General features: G+C 37.7%; 1 protein-coding gene across 1 annotated transcript in view; it reads right to left on the bottom strand.

Moving 5' to 3' along the window:
* Positions 1-3353: 3353 nt before the first annotated feature.
* Positions 3354-18391, bottom strand: part of LOC131077798 (uncharacterized) — a 217145-nt gene continuing 202107 nt past the window's right edge. Inside the window, exons 9-10 of the mRNA XM_058015350.2 lie at positions 4217-4469; positions 3354-4105 (exon numbers count right to left, since the gene is read on the bottom strand). Coding sequence (XP_057871333.2) covers positions 3870-4105; positions 4217-4469 — 489 coding nt within the window. The 3' untranslated portion in view covers positions 3354-3869. The remainder of the gene's footprint in view (positions 4106-4216; positions 4470-18391) is intronic.

Here is an 18391-nt window from a genome sequence, read left to right on the forward strand (position 1 = left end):
CCCCCCTTCTTGAGTGCTCTTGCTTCTCCTTCGGCATTAATTCAGTAAGTGCAGGAAAGTGTGTTGTTTGTGCAACCTTCTAGCACCCCCCCAATTTGGCACCCATCTATGCACTTGGGTGTTAATTTTGAATTTTTTGCCACCTCCCATGATCCCCTTCTTGAGCGCTCTTGCTTCTCCTTGGGTGTTAATTCACTAAGTGCAGGAAAGTGTGTTGTTTGAGCAACCTTCCAGCACCCCCCCAATTCGGCACCCATCTATGCACTTGGGTGCTAGAAGACTCACAGGAATTTTGGATTTTGATGTGCCTTCCATAGCACCCCCACTTTAGCGCCTCTCTCCTTGTTTAGGTGCCAATTCATTTCCCTCCATGAAGGTGTGTTGTAGAGGAATTCTTCCACAACATTAATTTGGCGCTTCCTTGTATTGGGATGCAATGCTTTGGTGAAGGATTTTTACTTGGTGTTTCATCCAGACAACTATCCTTCAACTGTTTTCAAGGTGCCCCATTTGGAATTGAAGTGCTTTGAGCCAGACTTTGAATTTTTGCAATGCTTACAACTTCTAGAATAGGCATCCATATTTGCCACTTTTTTATCACTTAGCCTACTTTTCAAACTTTTCGGATTTAGAAATGTTCAAGAATGTTTCGTCTTCAACATCTGCTTGTAAAGATCCCACCAAAAATAGACTTTTCCAAAATAGAGTGTTTCAAAATGTTAGGATTGGGGCAAAATAGGACACATCGAAACTTACTAAAAATAATAAGTTTGATTTTTGGCAAAATTAAACCAATTCAAGAGGTAGTGAAATTCCTAAAAAATAGGAACTTTCTAAAAATAGAAAGTTGCTCAGAATTCGCTCAAATTTCATGAGTAGGTTCCTTAAAGGGATTTGATTCCAATGCAATGCTTAGTTTTTCCAAAACCCTAAAGGAAAGGCCTCAAATCCAAGTCTGAAGGGAAAAACTCTAAAATAGATAAAAGAAGCTCCAAATTTAGCCAAATTTGTTCCAACAAGCTACAAGCTTGATTAAATTGACCCCTAAATACTTGTAAATTGAGAGGACTGATGAGAATGTCATGAAAAGACCCAACAAACCAAAACCAAAAGACCAAGTGGGCCTAAAAAGTAAGGGGTCCCCATTTGCAATGAGGTGATGTGTGATTAGGTCACAATAGGTCCCTATTCCCCAAAGGAAAATTTCCCTTCAGAATTCTCCACGAGAATTAAACATCACAAAGAGGTTTAAAATCATGAGGCATGGAGTAATTATGCGAAGGTGCCAAGGGAAAAACAATATTACACCATTTATTGAAATAGCCCCGAGATTGCATGTTAAAAATAATTAATTGTTTCTAGAGGGCATTGCAATTTGTATGTCTTACCTTAAGGATCATTTGGTTCTTATGTTTTTTTAAACTGTGGTTGGGCTTTAATAAATTCAAGGTATTTTCTCTTTTAAAATGGTCAACTGATATCTTCACAAACATTTATATTTTACGAAGTCTCTCTTCAGGATAATGCCCATATTGCTACACCTGATTAGAACATCAAATAGATGCTTTGAATCAACATGCATGGAATAATTATGGGAAGCTGCAAAGAAAAAAAATGATTAATCCAAATGACTCTCAGATCGCATGTCAAAAATAAGTAATTGTTTCTTGAAGTTACTGTAATTTCTTCGTATTACATTAAGGGTCACTTGGCTCTAGTATGTCTTTTTTTTCACATTGGTAGGACCAAATAGAAATCGGGGGATTTTTTTTTTGAGAAAGAAAGTTTGTATCTTCACAAACGTATCTACTTCACTCAGTCTCTCTTCAAGACAATGCCCATATTGTTATGCCTAGTTAGAACATCAAATAGACACTTAGAATCATGAGGCAAAGAGTAACTATGAGAAGTTGCAAAGGAATAAAGAAGATTAATCCATCTGTTGAAATGACTCTGAGATTGCATGTTAAACCTAAAAATTGTTTGTTGAGGGTATTGTAATTTATCTATATTACCTTAAGGATCACTTGGCTCTTGTATGTTTTTTTTTTTAAAAATGGATGCCCCCCAATAGAAATCTGGGGTATTTATCTTTAAAATATGGGTGTTTGGTATCTTCACAAACATATCTATTTCACTGAGTCTCTCTGCAAAAAAATGCCCATATTGCCATGCCCAATTAGAACATCAAAATCGATGCTTAGAATAATGAGGCATGGAATAACTACAAGAAGATGAAACAGAAACTAAAGATTAATACAATACCCTCAAGAATACCATTAAGACAATTTGTGATTTGTAGAAATTAAAATTCTCCCTTAAATGACATTACAAAGCTCCATGGGAATTAACCCAAAATTCTAACTTATTAATTGATCAAAGTGCCATAATAAATGACCCTGTAAGGAATGATAAGTTAGACATTAATGAGATTAACATACTTGCCATGTGGCATTCAAATGTCGATTACCAACCTCTAATGTCATGTTCCTACATTGGTGATTCACGGGTCTTTGAGCCTTGCCTGTGGGTTACAATTAAATAAGTGACTAATTTTATCTACAGGCAAGGCTCAAAGCCCGTTAAAGATGTTTCAAAATGATTGACTACTCCAAAATGTGCCAATTCTACTTATTACATGAGGATATCATATAGACAAATGCCCCTAAAGATGGCATGAGTTTTAAAAATACAGAAATGGAAAGGTTTTAACAATTGGTATTAACGGCATTTATCTACATGGTTTATCCTTCACAAGAATATGAAAGAGTTATTCATTCAACTGAACTCCCCATAGAACCAGTTTTGTAACTGGGAAGCAATGAAAATTTGAAAGACAATCCATATGTCAAAATTAGAAAGATTAGTTATCTCATGTAGGAAAAAAGAGCATCTGCAATCAAATGCAATGTGACCAGTTCTACATTTATTTGTAATCCAATAAAGGAAGATATTATGCTTAAAATGGATGTTTATGCCTAAAGTTCTCACAGTTATTGTTCAATCCTCGCTTCCTAAACCTGAGGACCCTGCTGCAGATGCATCCAAAAATGCACTCACATCCACACCCACTGTGCTTTATTGCATACATGGGAAATTAAATCCCATCTTGTTGATGAAAGAAACCTCCCTTTATCATCAAATCCACTATTGTCTAACAACCCATTATTCCTTACCAACCTCTATTGTTGTGTGATCCTCCATTTCAGTTTTCTTGCACAACGGCAATCGCATCAGATCTATTTTCATTCCAATTATCACCTCTTCACAAAGAAAATACATGATTTCAATTATCTTTTTGATGGGTACTGAGCATTTGAAACACTTGCGTTCCATCAACTAACTCACCTTCACACAAAAAATGCACGTCTGCATGTCATTTCCAGTTAAGCATCTTTACAACTGCTGAATTATTAGTAATTCCAGAGACAAATATTGTCCTCTACTTCACAGCCTCGAGAGTGTAATATCTAGGAATTTTTCCTTTACACTCATTTTATGCAGTTAAGCTTTCATTTTTGAACAGAAGACGAAGACGGAAAACCATAGAATCTTGGGCTGCACAACCACAAACAATGCCCCCCACCGAGCAATCTATATGCTCTGAGAACAATACAACAGTTCATCCCTTGAGATCTGAGGAACCCACACCATTCTCATATGGTGATAGAGATGTTCAGAGTTACAGTGGGAGAGACGGTCATCCCTAGGACCTTACAATAAAGAATGTTACCAACTTACCATCACTATGGTAAGGAATAAGTATGATTTCTAAAAATTAATATAAGAGCCAAAACATGATCAATTAGCTCTCAAACTATTTACATGAGAATATTGTAGATAAAAATGGATGGTCTGTTTAGGCATCCTTAGGTATTTTTGTCTCTTTGTGGTGCTGGCAAAAGCATCTCTGGTCCAGCACGATGAGAAAAAGCTATAGGATCTCTTTCCCGCACTGCTAATGAGTTCTTCCCATCCAAATCATCTGCCAGACGAAGTGCTTTCCGTTGCAAAAGCATTAGAAGAAACCGTTGACTAGTCATGAGGATTCCTGGGAATAAATCAGGCATCAAAGGTATCATCCCTTGTACTAAGCCTGCCATTTCTGAAAATAATAGTGAACAACAAATTATAATTTATAACAAGAGATAGGTGGGAAAAATAAAAAGAAAATGATGAATTCTAAAAGCACAAAAATTTTTACTTCCTGGACAACCTGTTAAAAATGTAGGCTGCCTGAACTGTGGCTCAAGTAGTATCCAGAGCCTTTTTACAGTATCCAGAGAATATTCATCTTCCTCTGAAAGTGATACAATGCGTCTTGAACCAAAGAATATGCTCGACAAAGGAATAGGCCATGATTTTGGTTGAAAAAGGTTGGGAAGAAAAGGAATTGGTGCTTGAAAAGCAAAAAAGGTCCAAAGCTCAGCCAGTGCTTCTCTTGACAAAGCATCCACAGCAAGAACAAGCTGCATACAACAATGGTTATGGTTGCTAACACAGAAGCATGAACTATGAATATTATAGAAAATCCAAGTAACCAATGTTTAAATTTGAACACAGACAATACTATAGACATTGACTAATCCACTTAAAATGAGGTCACCCGTTTCTTACCAAATAAATACCAGATGTATGACGATATACAAAACTCTCCTTTTATTTGTTACTATAAATACAAATGAAATATGTGCACATGGGTAACTGAAAGATCCAAAGTACAACGAGCAGAACTTCACCATATACAAATCAGTTTAAGACTCTTCCATCAAGAAGTCCCGAAAACTAGGAATATATGAGACTTAATACAAAGTAGATATTCAGAATTTATTTTTGGTTGTGTTCAGTATTGAAACTAGCTATTTCATCCATGAAGCATGAGTTAAAGAAGTTTTAGTAGGGATACAAATTTTTATCTTTTTGTTACACGATCTAATGGGCCCATTAGACAGAGATCTGGACTTGTTTTTGCATTTTCAACATTGTCAGACTGATTACTCCCTTCCAAAGGACTTTGTGGACCCCATAGACACATCATACCAGGTCATGTTAATAAATTATTGCCGTGTCTACTAATCCAATTTTTGTTGTGTAGATTTTGCCATTGGTCTAACTCCAAATGATGTCCGATAACTATAGAATGAAAGTGGATCCTCAGAAACCGTGCAAACTAAACATTAAAAGAACGTAAAAAACCAACTTTTGGACTTCATTGTGGGGGATTTCTCATCTTCTCAGTAATTTTCATAAGAAAAATCATCGATGCTTGTAAGATCATTGCAGAAGAACAGCATCTTCAAGGGAAGTTTTACAGCCTATATGTTCAAACTTTAAAGATTTCAAGCTTCCATAATCCATAATTTAAAGAAAATAATCTTCCTCTACTTCTTGGTAAGAAAAAAAAACAGAAATGCATATATTGTAGGACAGGTAAGTCAACAATTTACAATAATTTTACCATAACACCCAAATATGATACATTTATGTATCTATCAGTGTATGTATTCATACATCTATCGTTTCTATATATCCATCTATCCAGTTTGTGATTGATTTTTGGAAACCAATGTTTCAAACCACAATTTGTGGTCCATCATCAGGATCAGTGACAAGATTATACATATGAGCTCCTTGTATAGATAACATGTTATACAATAAGATGAAGATATAAATACATAAAATCATTAATTAATGATTGGTAGACATTTATTAAACAAACGTCTAAAACGTTAAATTATTTTCCACTTTACATTAATCATCATGATTTTTGAGCATTTGCATAACAGGTTACCATTGTCCCTGTCAAGATTATTAGGATGATTCATGATCTCAATGGTATTCTCAACTTCCCTTCCATATAGTGCTTTTCCTTGATCTAAATATTATTTCAAAATTTAATATTTTCTAATTCCACACCATGTACTTTACGAGCATCTTTTCCAGTCTAACTGGACACTTGTATGCTAAAGTTTGATATGTGAAAATTGTGAAAGTTAACTCGTGAAATTTCACTACAATTCAAATGTCAATTCAATGTGAAACATTAATGGTCAAGTTATAAAACATTTGACGATAGGACTAGGCAACTGCATAGTTTCAAGTTTTCAACCATAGATAAGTATTCTGTAACCATAATCGTTCACGTACCATCTTAAACTTAAACTATCATCTTGTAATATCCTTGTTGTTGGAATACAATCACACAGTAACAATATTCTCTAACTACTAATTTGGAATATGATACAAGCAGGTACGTGTGAATGGTCTAAGACTCTAAATGGTTGCCTACTTACTAGATGAATCTTATGTATTACTTTGATGGTTCAAACTGGGGCCATTGATCCTTGCTAACAATCTACATAGCAGAATGTTCTTGAAACAAAAAATTGTTCCTTGAAGAGCCTGCCAAGTGAGGCTTTGCATTCCTATGACATGGCAAAGTCTCTCCAATGAGATGTGCTTGAGTAAGGTGTCAAAAAATCTTTGATTATGCCATGCCAATTACTGACACACAAAGGAGCATCAAAAGTCAATTGAATGATGCAGATATTGGAAGTCTCTTGGAGTGAGGAAGGTATAGGCTTCTATTATGCCATAAGACTAACAGAAAAAGATTGCGAGTTGCCAAGGATGTTCATCGGCACTTTGGTGCTCTTAAAGTACAAATTAATGAAGAATACGCACTCGTGTAACAATTTAGCCTATTACCGTTAATGCACCTCAATGGAGACCTCCGCTTGGTGATCTCTTAGGCAGATGAACATAGGTTACCGTTTATCATTTAGCAGAGTACTTGAGATCTTATTGGTGAAGCAAGCCTCCCTTAGAATGGATAACTCAATGGATGTCTCAAGTATTGCAATGCATGTTCTAAGCTAAGTCACCGCATTCGGCGAATTCTAACATGAAGTTCGAAATCCGCCGAATGCTAAGCAATAAAAAGAAAAATCGTAAAAATTTGCGAACAAATTCGCATCAAAAAAGGTACTGATTTTTACTAAATTTTATTTTCTCTAGGTGTGCTCTTTTTCTAGGGTAATCGTAGAAGTGAATACGCAACTCGAGTTGAAACATGATATTAGTCTCGCCGAGCTTGTTAGGTTTTCTATCCACAGGGCCGATGCCATTTTACTTTTAATCGGCACGAACAAACTTCCATGATGCCGAGTAAGTCTGACGCGGCCTCAAGTTGGATGTGACTCCAATTAGACGGCAGCTCCTGGGTGAAGGCTTGCATTTGACATTTTTGTAGGCTTTTTTTAACGTTTTTATTGATATTCTATAAATTTAAATTTACAAATGCTATCTTTAGGTTTTTTTGTTTTGCTTTTTAATTCTATAGAAATTTAAATATAGAATATCGAAAGTTTGAATTTTTAATTTAACTATTGACTTTCAAGTCAACAAAAAGATTAAATAATATTTTTATTTATTTAATTATAATAAATTTAAATATAAGATATTTGTTCTTTCTAAAATAGTAGTTGAATTAATTTGACAATTTATCAGGTTTTTTTTTTTTTTTAAAATTAAATTTATGTAAGGCGAATATAATGTCGATTTTTTTTTTGAATTTTTTACCCTCACCAAATTTCATCCGAATTTTATTGTTGCCGAACTCAAACTCGAATTCGAACGCGGTGACTTAAGTTTTAAGTGTTGCTTTCAAACCATTTGTTCCATTCAACATATATTCAACAAAGCCAACGATCAATTCTGCAGGCTCCAACAAAAATTTCCTATACAAAATGCTCCCTCCAGACAGCAATACCGGCAGATTCATTGTATCAATCACAACTCATTTGTAGCTTCTCATCCTCACCTCTTGTTACCCACTACCTCATTTGTTCACTGACATATTGCAGCCACTCGACAGGGGGTTAATAATCATCCCAAAATAAGCATCTAGCCTTAAGCCATACGTACCCTGTAGAATTCATTAATGGTTCCAAGGTACACCAAAGGGTTTCAAACTTTTAAGTGACCAAGCTTCTAGCCTCACCATTGAATATATGCTCTTTCAAATTATAGTGAGAAAGATTGAACTGTACCAACAACAGCCACTCCACACTCAAATATCTGTTTTAATATATCAATGCATGACAGTGGCAAGGGAATATCCTCACTGCAAGATACGGTTATGGATTAACTTAACACGGACAACCTAGTATTGCATCTTGAAACACCTTCGTTTATTACTCCTCCCAAAGAGCTAGCTACCCAAGGGCTGCTTCTTTGGCCTCTAGTAATGAATCTATGGGTAATAGTGAGGTCAATGGAATTCCAAGTAAATGCAAGGGCATTCCAAATGGACTAGGAAAGAAAGATATAAGGACCTTAGGCACTCAGGACGATATCTCTCCCTTGCAAAAAGATCAGGGTGATGGTAGTGCAGATCCTGGCAACCTCACAAACTTTTGATTATTAAGTGAATTTCTAAATATATATTATATTTACAAGTAATGGGAGCTTCCAGGGAGCTTCCAGTGTGGTATTACTTAGATTTTTGTGGGATTTTTTACTGTGTTAGTATTTTTAATAATCAAGCTATCATTTTGATGACTACTTTCCATGAGTTGTCATTTCTATCTGACTTTTAACTCATGCACATTGGTCAATGATCACAAGGTGTAAGAATTGGCTATGAAGGTAGCCACCCAAGATCTAGAGACCAAATGGAAAGCACATAAACAAGAGAGAAAGAATGTGACAAGAATAAATTGTATTCCTATCAATGATGCAATAGAATAGAATCAATTGGATTCCATACAATATGATATGCAATGAATTGATATTACATAGGAGACCCCTTGGTTATATACCCAAAGTGAGAACATAGGAGTGCATAAGGTTATGACAAGTGTCGTAATCTTATGACATGAGACAAAAAAGTGACAACCTATCATCCCACCTAAAGTGGAAAAGTAACCACAAGATAACACCACTAAAGGTGGATCACCCACCAATGGTAGAAAAGTGCAACCACGAAAGGTGGATATAGTAATGTGATAAAAACACTAAAGGTGGGGACACAACATAAAGTGGAAATGATAACATGATAATGCCACCTAAAGTGGAGATGTTCCAACTACTCCTATGTAGTTCCCTAAGTAAGCTTAAGTGATGTGTAATTAGGACTTAGGTGGAAAATAACCAAGGTAAAATACCTTAATTACACCAACACAAGGCAATGACCCACATATCACACAAGCACCTCTAAGCATTTCTTAGTGTAGAGGAGACAAACAGAGATTTACTGTTTGTTGTTTTAGTTTCTGCACATAACTTTTTAGTTTTGTGTTTTTATAAGTGTGGCTACCCTTATTGAGAGCATAGGTAATATCCAAGTTATTTGATGTGCTGGTCCTTTGTAGAGGATGTCTCATAACCAAAGAAACGAGAGTCGGACTTGGCAAGGGCGACCTGACTCAGGACTTGGGACTAGGCACAAAAACTCGGCACAAACTCGACAAAGACTTGGCAAAGTGAAAAACCCAAGAAATTTAGAGATTTTAAGGATTTAAAACATGTTTCATGCACCCTTTATTAAACAAACCTTATAGACACAATAACATCATCAAATGGAAGCTAATTTGATCACATACACAAGTATACATCGATCACATAAGAATAAACACAAATTGTAGTTGAAGGAAATAGCACACTTAGATATATATAAATATTGTCAAATGTATATAAAACTGATGGAATATGAAATCCATGACATCAAATGTTCCAAACAAATATCAAAAAAATAACTAGAAGTCTATGGCTTAGAGAAGCCTACATCCCTCCTACAAAGGCATCTAAGGTAGGTCTTGGATAATGTAGCAGCCATAATATTTTTTTAACTATGAAAATGCAAAGATTTGCAACAAGGGATATGTATTATGTAGATTTTTATGATCATAATTCATCACTGGACTCTTGCTTAGACTTATAGTTTGATGGCGGTTTGGGGGCAACACCAAAACGAGGTTGAGGATAGTGTCCCTCACGAGGGTCTAAGGGTGAGAGAGAGAGGGGTAGAAAGATAGACCTAAATTTTGGCGGAGAGAAGAGAGAATGAGATAGATAGAGTGAGAGAATGCTGATAGGAGCCTGCTAATTACTGAAATTTGACTGTCTAAAAATTTATAAGATCTTCTAAAACTTAGAATTTTCATTATAACTCCTAGAGACCTGAAACCACTTTCAAACATCTTGCCAATATATACATGAAATATAACTTATAATGACTTATACTTAAATGTTATATTTCATGTATATATTCTGATGAAGAGAATGAGTTTGCCTTGAAGAAAAAGATGGGTAGCTAAATCATGTTATATTTCATGTATATTCTAGGGGCATGTCGTAAACCAAGAAGGTATTTAAGTTTTGAGATTTAAAAAAAATAAAAATTGAGTTTGACCGAGTCCAAGGAATTGAGATAAAGGGGACTGCTGCCCAGATAGATTCATTGATTCGGATCGACGAGACGACTTCCATTCCAAAGGAGAGTGTCTAAAGTCCAAAGACCTTTCTCAAATCTTTGGTTCTCATCATTGATTTGGATGTTTTGTCAATGGAGGGTCTCCCTTTCAAAGGGCGAGAAGAAGCAGGGGCACTAAGACATCTCCTTGTCTAACCATTAGTTGGAGCTTTCTTCGCTTTAAGCGATGTAGGGGGGTGTTGATGTGTGTTTTATGCACATAACATTTCAGAATAAAATAGCAAGGTAATTTACCCTCTTTTGAACTAAATCACCTCAAATGCTAAGAATGAGATCAACTAAATGATTCCAAGGTTTCTACATGTCAAGTCTTGACGAGTGGGTAACTCAATGGTCAATGTGAATTGTTGTGTTCACTTGGGGACTTACGCAAATGTTAGGATTATCTTCTTCGGTCATGAAAATGCGGAATAGGTGTATTGACAATTTAAGATTTATCAATATGGCTCCGGATTTACTTCTTACTAAAAAAATGGGCAAAAGGAATAGAGTTCAGGAAATCTATTCTAAGCCTATGAATGTAGGAAATGGTGAACAAATCCAGTGGAATCAAACTAGGCAAGGTCTCACAAACAAGTATTGACACAAGCTTAGTGCAATTGTCTAAGGTATAAGATTTTCAGACTATTACCATCACACATTGACACCATCCAAGTTGATGCTTGTCAAAGGTTGCATAATAATTGAAGTTAAGCTTACTCAAATCTCCAGTTGACCACACAAGGCGCATTTGCCAGTGGCAAGAGGCTAGTGGTATGGACTAAGGATTCCACACAAATATATTCAACAAATCTTTCACTCAATCTAACATACATGAAAATAAATTCTAATCTAACTTGGAGGAATTGAGAACCATGAATGCAAATACAACACTTGAAGAGCAAAATCACCAACAATTGAACAATGATTATGATTCAAATAGCTGCAGCATATACCAACAATTCTACAAAAACTCTCTCTTACAAATGAGAGACAAGGAGGCATATATAGAGTCTCTTACAAAATGGATGGCCAAGATTGATACAAGATCAACAGCCAAGATCATGCCAACCAACATAAAAAATGGAGCCACCAACATATGGCCCAATAAAAAGATACCTAGTCATCAAATAGAGAATCTTCTAGAAGATTCCTCCCTGCATCTCTCTCTCTCTCCTAGCATACTCCAAGAATCTAGCCAATAGTGAATCTAATTCCTCCATGGAAATGCTAGGCAAGGTATCCTGCTGTAAATCAATCACGTCTAGTGAATCCGAGCAAGCATCCAAAGTGTTCTCCCAATCTGGCATATGCTTCTACGAACTATGAACATGAATCAACAAAGAGACCAAGTCGTCTATCTAACTCTTCTTCAAAGAGTCCAACTGGCAAAAATACATAAATTTCATCTTGTCTCTTAATTCGGCTAAGTGTAAACCACTTGCATCACTAACATCAACACTAAATAACTCCTCAATTGAGGCAAGGATCTTCATCTGAATGTCCTGAATCAATCCCTCCATCTCCATACAACTCGACTGGGCGTTCTCATAAGTTGATCTCTTCGCGGCCAATGAGCTATACCAGCCATGGAAATCGTATATGTCTCCACTGTGCACAATGTTCTCATTGACCAAGGTGGAATTAGGAATCTTCTTCAAAGCCTGGAGGCGTGGAATAGTCTTCTCCTGAATAGGCCGAAATTCTTCCCAAACTCCCTCCAAATACCGGATTCTAAACACGAGCCCTGTTGTCCTATCATATGCCTGGACAAACTGAGTGAGGAAATCATCTACCTGCTTTCTTGTACTCTAAATCCACTTTTCCACCTCCGAGAGTGTATCTGTCCTTGCCTCATAGTGTGAATGTATTCCATAGTCAACTGCAATAGGGGAAATAAGGGTGGGATTTTCACGCCTTATTCCTGCAATATACTCTCTAAGTCTGATATTCTCTTCTATGTACCTTTCCTTCTCTGCAATTTCTCTGTCTAACCTCGCGTCGATCGCCTTGAGGTTATCACCAACCTCCTAAAATTCTTGCTCTCTTGATGTACGACCAAGGGCAACTGAAGTGATCTGGAAATCCATAGGAGTAGCAATGTCCGTTGTCATGCCTACAATAGGAACAACAACCTACGCAATCCGCATTCCTGTCTCATCTCTAGCTATGTGCGACAAAATCTCAACTCTCTTGGGTTCCTTCTCCTTAGCACTCCTAGCTAGGTAGTCATCAATATTATCAATAGGTTGTACCTCTATCATTTTATTACTTTTCTCCATACTTCTCATCGGCCAATCAGGAATAGCGGCCATCTCCATACCATCATCGAGACACATCTCTCGATCAAGCCCTCTCAATGCCGAGATAACATCATCATCATCATCAGGATTATTCCTGGTCAAATCGTATATCTCATTTCCCAAACTAACTTCCAAAAGGACAGTAGGGGATCCCGACTGATCATCATTCTCATTTGGAGGTGCAGATGTTGCTATGGCATGTAACTCCTGAATATTCTTTGGTAGTATCACTGAGTTGGAACACTATTGGGTTTCCTTGTTCTACGTTGTTATTTCAATCACGTTAATTGATGAGACACTGAGAGGTGGTGAAGGAGTGATAGGTGGATGGATGATAGTCTTTTGTTTTTTCTTCTTCACCTCCTCAATCTTCTTCCCTTTGGCCCTGACTTCTCTTGGCGTGTTCTTCCTTCTCTTGGGAGCTTGACTCTCTTCGTCTGCATGAATCCTGACAGCACTGCTAGTTCTCTGATCATCTTCGGAAGTAGACTCTTTCGGCTTCACCTTTTCATAAGTGAAGGGAACACCCATATCAACTAACCTATTCATTTGAACATCTACCCATGCATGGGAGAAACTCAAGACCTCTCTCATCAATACATTCAGGTCAATCTCTTCTGACTCTAACCAATTAGGCAATAGGATTGCCTTCTTCATTTCATTCTCATACTATGGATGCGTATGATCCCTGTCATTTAACACTTGATTAGGAATGAGGAAAAGTCCACAGTTCCTGATGAAATCCACTGACATTCTAGACCACATTCTTCTCTTCACTGCTTGCTCATCCATCAAGTCGGCCCAATAATCTTCTATGTCTACTTTGTGGGTGAACTTTTCTCCCTTGATCTTTCCAACTTTCTTATCTAGATCAAATCTCTCTTTTCTTGAAGGTTGCAAATCAATAGAATGCAAGCTCCTCACTCGCAGTGCTGACAAACCTCTGATGTCTTCCCAACTGAAATAGGGAATGTCATGCATGTCCTATGCTTCTCTCTTTGAATGGCATCAAACTCTAGAAGTTGTCTCACCACTTCCAACAAGATCATTTTGTCGGACGGATACCTAGGAAGCATGTAGGGTTCGGATTGAAACCCATGAATCCTAAGGTACGTGAAAGTGGAAAACTGAATATACCACGATCCATATTTCTCTATTAGCTCTATTGCCTCCTTGGACAATCTTCTGTGGATTCCCCCTTGCAACATCCGTGTGATGTACATAGTGAATACATCATTCACTCTCTTATAGTCTTCAATTTTATACATGCTTAGCTGGGGGTAGAACTCATGACTCCTGAATTGTCCTTGCCCATTCCCGACTTCACCCTTGCATATCAATCCTCTGTATGAAACAAACCATGCAAGCAGGTATACCAGGTAGGAAGTCATGGCGAATGACTTGGACCACTCTACATTCCTTAGCTGAAAATCTAGGTTGTCACTTATAATCTTAGACCAATTTACCAATGTCCCTCTAAGACAATCCTGGATGAAATAGAACATCCATCCATCGAATATTGCACCCTACGGCATCCCCATCACTCTGTTGAGTAGGAATATTAAGTCACTATACTCCTCTTTGAAGTTTGTGCACATGAGTGTCTTGGGAGCCTTGGAATGATGAAGCCTAGGCTCAATCATCCACTCTTTGTTTATCATATTCTTGCAAGCACCCATCTTCTTCATGTACTGCTCTTTATATTCATCCTTTGTCGCATCCTTCATATTTGTTCCACGTGGAATTCCGAACACCTCAACAATAGCATCCTCAACAAGGTAGGCAATAACAACGGCCTTAGGAGTCTTGATCATTCGCGTGAGAGGATCATAACATCGTGCACACTCCAGGATAAGCTCACTACACTGTATGGACTGTGGAAATCCAGCGGCATGAAAAATACCACTCTTCATAATGTTCACATATGTCAGGGAAGGAATCTGATTTCCAACTTCGAACATTCGTTGTCGCATCTGGTTCATGTCTAGGAAATGCATGTTTGTATCTGTGATCTCCCTCCATTTGGATGAAATCTTGAGCTCTAGATAAAATCCAGTCTCCAACATCTTCTGTAGTTCTTTCCTTTCCTTAAATCCGGACTTCGACATCGCACCTGTACGAAGCTTGAAGTTAGAACTTAGGAAAATAAATAATGTTCTTGATAGAATTCCTGACTTTCTAAAGATTTTAGCTAATTAGAGCATGAAGTCAGGAAAATAGTCCACACTCTAGGTAGATCTTAACAATTAGATTCAAAATGTGACAACGTTAGGGCATGGAAACCCTCTACGAAATTCATTAATACCTCCTTACTTAGAAATTGTGCAAACTAAAGTGCAAAGGAGTATACCGGATCAATGATGACTAAGGAAAGGTGTGAAAGGTTATGTTTTCACACAAAGTATGTCTTAGGACACCTTCCGCAATCAACAATGGAGGTCAACAAAATCTGAAGACAACCTGAAAATTAAACCTTTTGAAACATGTTGTAATCATCTAGATATGCATAAATTGATGAGAATCATCCTTCCAAGGTGTTGTGACCATTTCACACATCGCCCCATCAGGATGGGGACTCCCTCTTTTTCTTTGGTTTTGCTTTCTCTTGGCTAGGTTTTTTCTCTGCTTGCCAGGTGTTTTGAGTGAGTTAGTGGTCGCCTGGGCTGGGTAGGTTAGGGTTTCCTTCAGAGAGCTCACCTAGGGTTTCTTTCAGAGCCAAATTTGACCTAGGCTTGGGGAAGTCATATGTCGTCTGCCTTGAACCCTAATGTTATCTTAGAAGGATCTTGCCTCTCAGGGGATGGAAAATGGATAAATTGTGCAAAAAGGGTTGAAGGTTGTAAGTCAGGATAGGTCAGGGTTGTTGGTTTTTGAGTCAAAGTCTTGTCTTCTGTTGAGTCGGAGTTGATTGAATAGAGCTAGTGACAAACAGAAGATTCAAGAGGCGATTTAAGACATGATGGATGGAAAAGGTAAAGAATTTGAACCAAGGAATGAATTTCGCTCCCAACCCTTCCAAAGGGTCCAGAGCGAAATTTCATCAAGGACCCAGGATTTCACCTGAGTCAAAGAATTGTTGAGCGAATTAGCAAGGATATGGAAGGATATGCATCAAGGGATGAGTCTGGAGTAAAGTCAAGTCGATTTTAGGGGAAATTATGCCAAGAATAGGAATTTCGCTCCTGACCCTTCCAAAGGGTCCAGAGTGAATTCCTCTACAAGAAACTCCACCTTGACCCGATGTATGAGCTAACCCATTCCTAGGCTTGAATGGAGGAAAAACACTTGTTTGAATGAAGAAATGTGAAAAAATGAAGTCAGGATTATAGCCTAAGGTGAATTTTGCTCCTGACCCTTCCAAAGGGTCCAAAGCAAAATTCATAGAAAATCCTATTTTTCTTCACAAAGTCTCCAAATGGATGCCAAGTTTATCTTGATAGAGATCAAAGGAGGCCTAACAAGTTATGTCCAAGCCAAGGAGAGGAGAAGCGAAATGAGAAATGAGCCTAAAATGAGAATTTCGCTCCTGACCCTTCCAAAGGGTCCAGAGCGAAATTCATATTTCCTCTATTTTGCTCTTTAGAATGACCAAATTTATAACTTCTAAGGCATGGTTTGGAGGACTTGGATGCATATTTGCCTTGGAGAGGACGTTGAGGCGATGAAATGATGGAAATCAACCTAGAAGATGGATTTCGCTCTTGACCTTTCCAAAGGGTCCAGAGCGAAATCCTCAATTTGACCTTCTTTTTTGCCTTAAGCCCTAAGTTGACCTTCTCTTGAGCTAGTTTGATGGTGGATTCACTTAAATGTGGAGAAAGGAGCTTGAATTTGATCAAGTTTGAAGGAGAATTGGATGAATGAAGTGGAAAACCAACCAAGAATGTGGATTTTGCTCTTGACCCTTCCAAAGGGTCTAGAGCGAAAATCCCCATAGATCTCATTTTCTTCCTTGTTTTGGCCAAATTCTTAGTTTCTAAGGCATGTTGGAAGGTGGATTGACATGTTCTTGCCTTGGGAAGTGATTGAAAGCATTAAAAAGTGAGGATTTTGTCCTAGATTGTGAATTTCGCTCCTAAGCCTCATTTGCTTCCTTCCTTAGACTACCAACCTTGTTCCTTGGGCGTATTTGGAAGTAGATTGAAGTGTCTTGCCTTTTAAGGAAGATTGGAGTTGAAAAGGTGAAGAGTCAAGCCTAAAACTTGAATTTTGCTCCTGACCCTTCCAAAGGGTCCAGAGCGAAATTCCCCAAAACTTCCCTTTTCTCTCAATTTTGTGCCAAGCCAAGTGTGGGTTGGGGTGAATTAGGATTGGAGATATCCTTAGGCATGACTTTGAGTTGCTAGTAATCAACAAATGTGAAGGATTTTGGTCTAGAAGGAGAATTTCGCTCTTGACCCTTCCAAAGGATCCAGAGCGAAATTCTTAAGAACACCTATTTCCCCTTCAAAACAAGTCAAATTCTTGTTTTTTATGGCCTAGATAGGAATGGAGCGATGTGTCCTTGACCTTTGAGGTGAATTGAAGTGGAAGAATGAAGAAATAAGCTCAAGAACTCCTGACCCTTCCAAAGGGTCCAACGCGAAAATCCTAAAACCTATTCTTTCTTCCAACTTTTGTGTCAAGACAAATCTTGATCAAGGTGAAATAAGTTTGGAGACGCCCCTAGGATTGCCCTTGAATGGATTATGGCCACCAAAAATGAAGATTTTGAGCTAGGACAAGGATTTCGCTCCTGACCTTTCCAAAGGGTCCAAGGCGAAATCCTAAATAGGTCTTGTCCTTGGCCATGATTTTTAGCGAATTTCTCCTAGCAAACCATTTCGAGGTCAAGCAAGTGTTGTCATGTTGAGAGATGGATCCAAAGGTGAGAATCAAGGAAGAACAAAGTGAGAAGAATGGAGCTAAGTAAGAGAAAACAAGCAAAAGAAGAATTTCGCTCCTGACCCTTCAAAAAGGTCCAGAGTGAAATTCCTCAAACCACCTATTTTCTCCTTGTGTGAAGCCAAAACATTGATCCGTATGGAATGATTGGAGGAGGAGTGATGTATTTTGGCCTTGCAAGATGAATTGAAGTGAAGGAAATGAAAGATCAAGTCTAAAACTTGAATTTCGCCCTTGACCCTTCCAAAGGGTCCAGAGACGAAATTCACAAAATATCATTTTTCTTCAAATTTGTGTTAAGCCAAAACGTTGATCAAGGTGAATTGGACTTAAAGATTGCTATATGCATGCATTTGAATAGGTTATGAGTTCAAGAAGTAAGGATTTTGAGCTAAGGAATGAATTTCGCTCCTGACCCTTCCAAAGGGTCCAGAGCGAAATTCTCAAGATCACGTACTTCACTCATGATGGATGCTAAAGAATAAATCCCTAGGCTTTGGAAGAGCTAAGACTAGCAAATACTTACCTTGAAGAGCAACTCGGAGTGAAGAAGTGATACATTTTGGGCCTAATCATAGAAATCGCTCCTGACCCTTCCAAAGGGTCCAGAGCGAAGTCCTTAGAAATCCTCATTTTTCACCTTGGTTGAAGGTAAAGCTCATAATGGCAAGAACATTAGAGGTTAAAGATCAAGATGGTGGAATAATAATAAAAAATGGAGAAAAGTGGA

The sequence above is a fragment of the Cryptomeria japonica genome, chromosome 10 (genome assembly GCF_030272615.1).
Source record: "Cryptomeria japonica chromosome 10, Sugi_1.0, whole genome shotgun sequence".
Taxonomy (NCBI): Eukaryota; Viridiplantae; Streptophyta; class Pinopsida; order Cupressales; family Cupressaceae; genus Cryptomeria; species Cryptomeria japonica.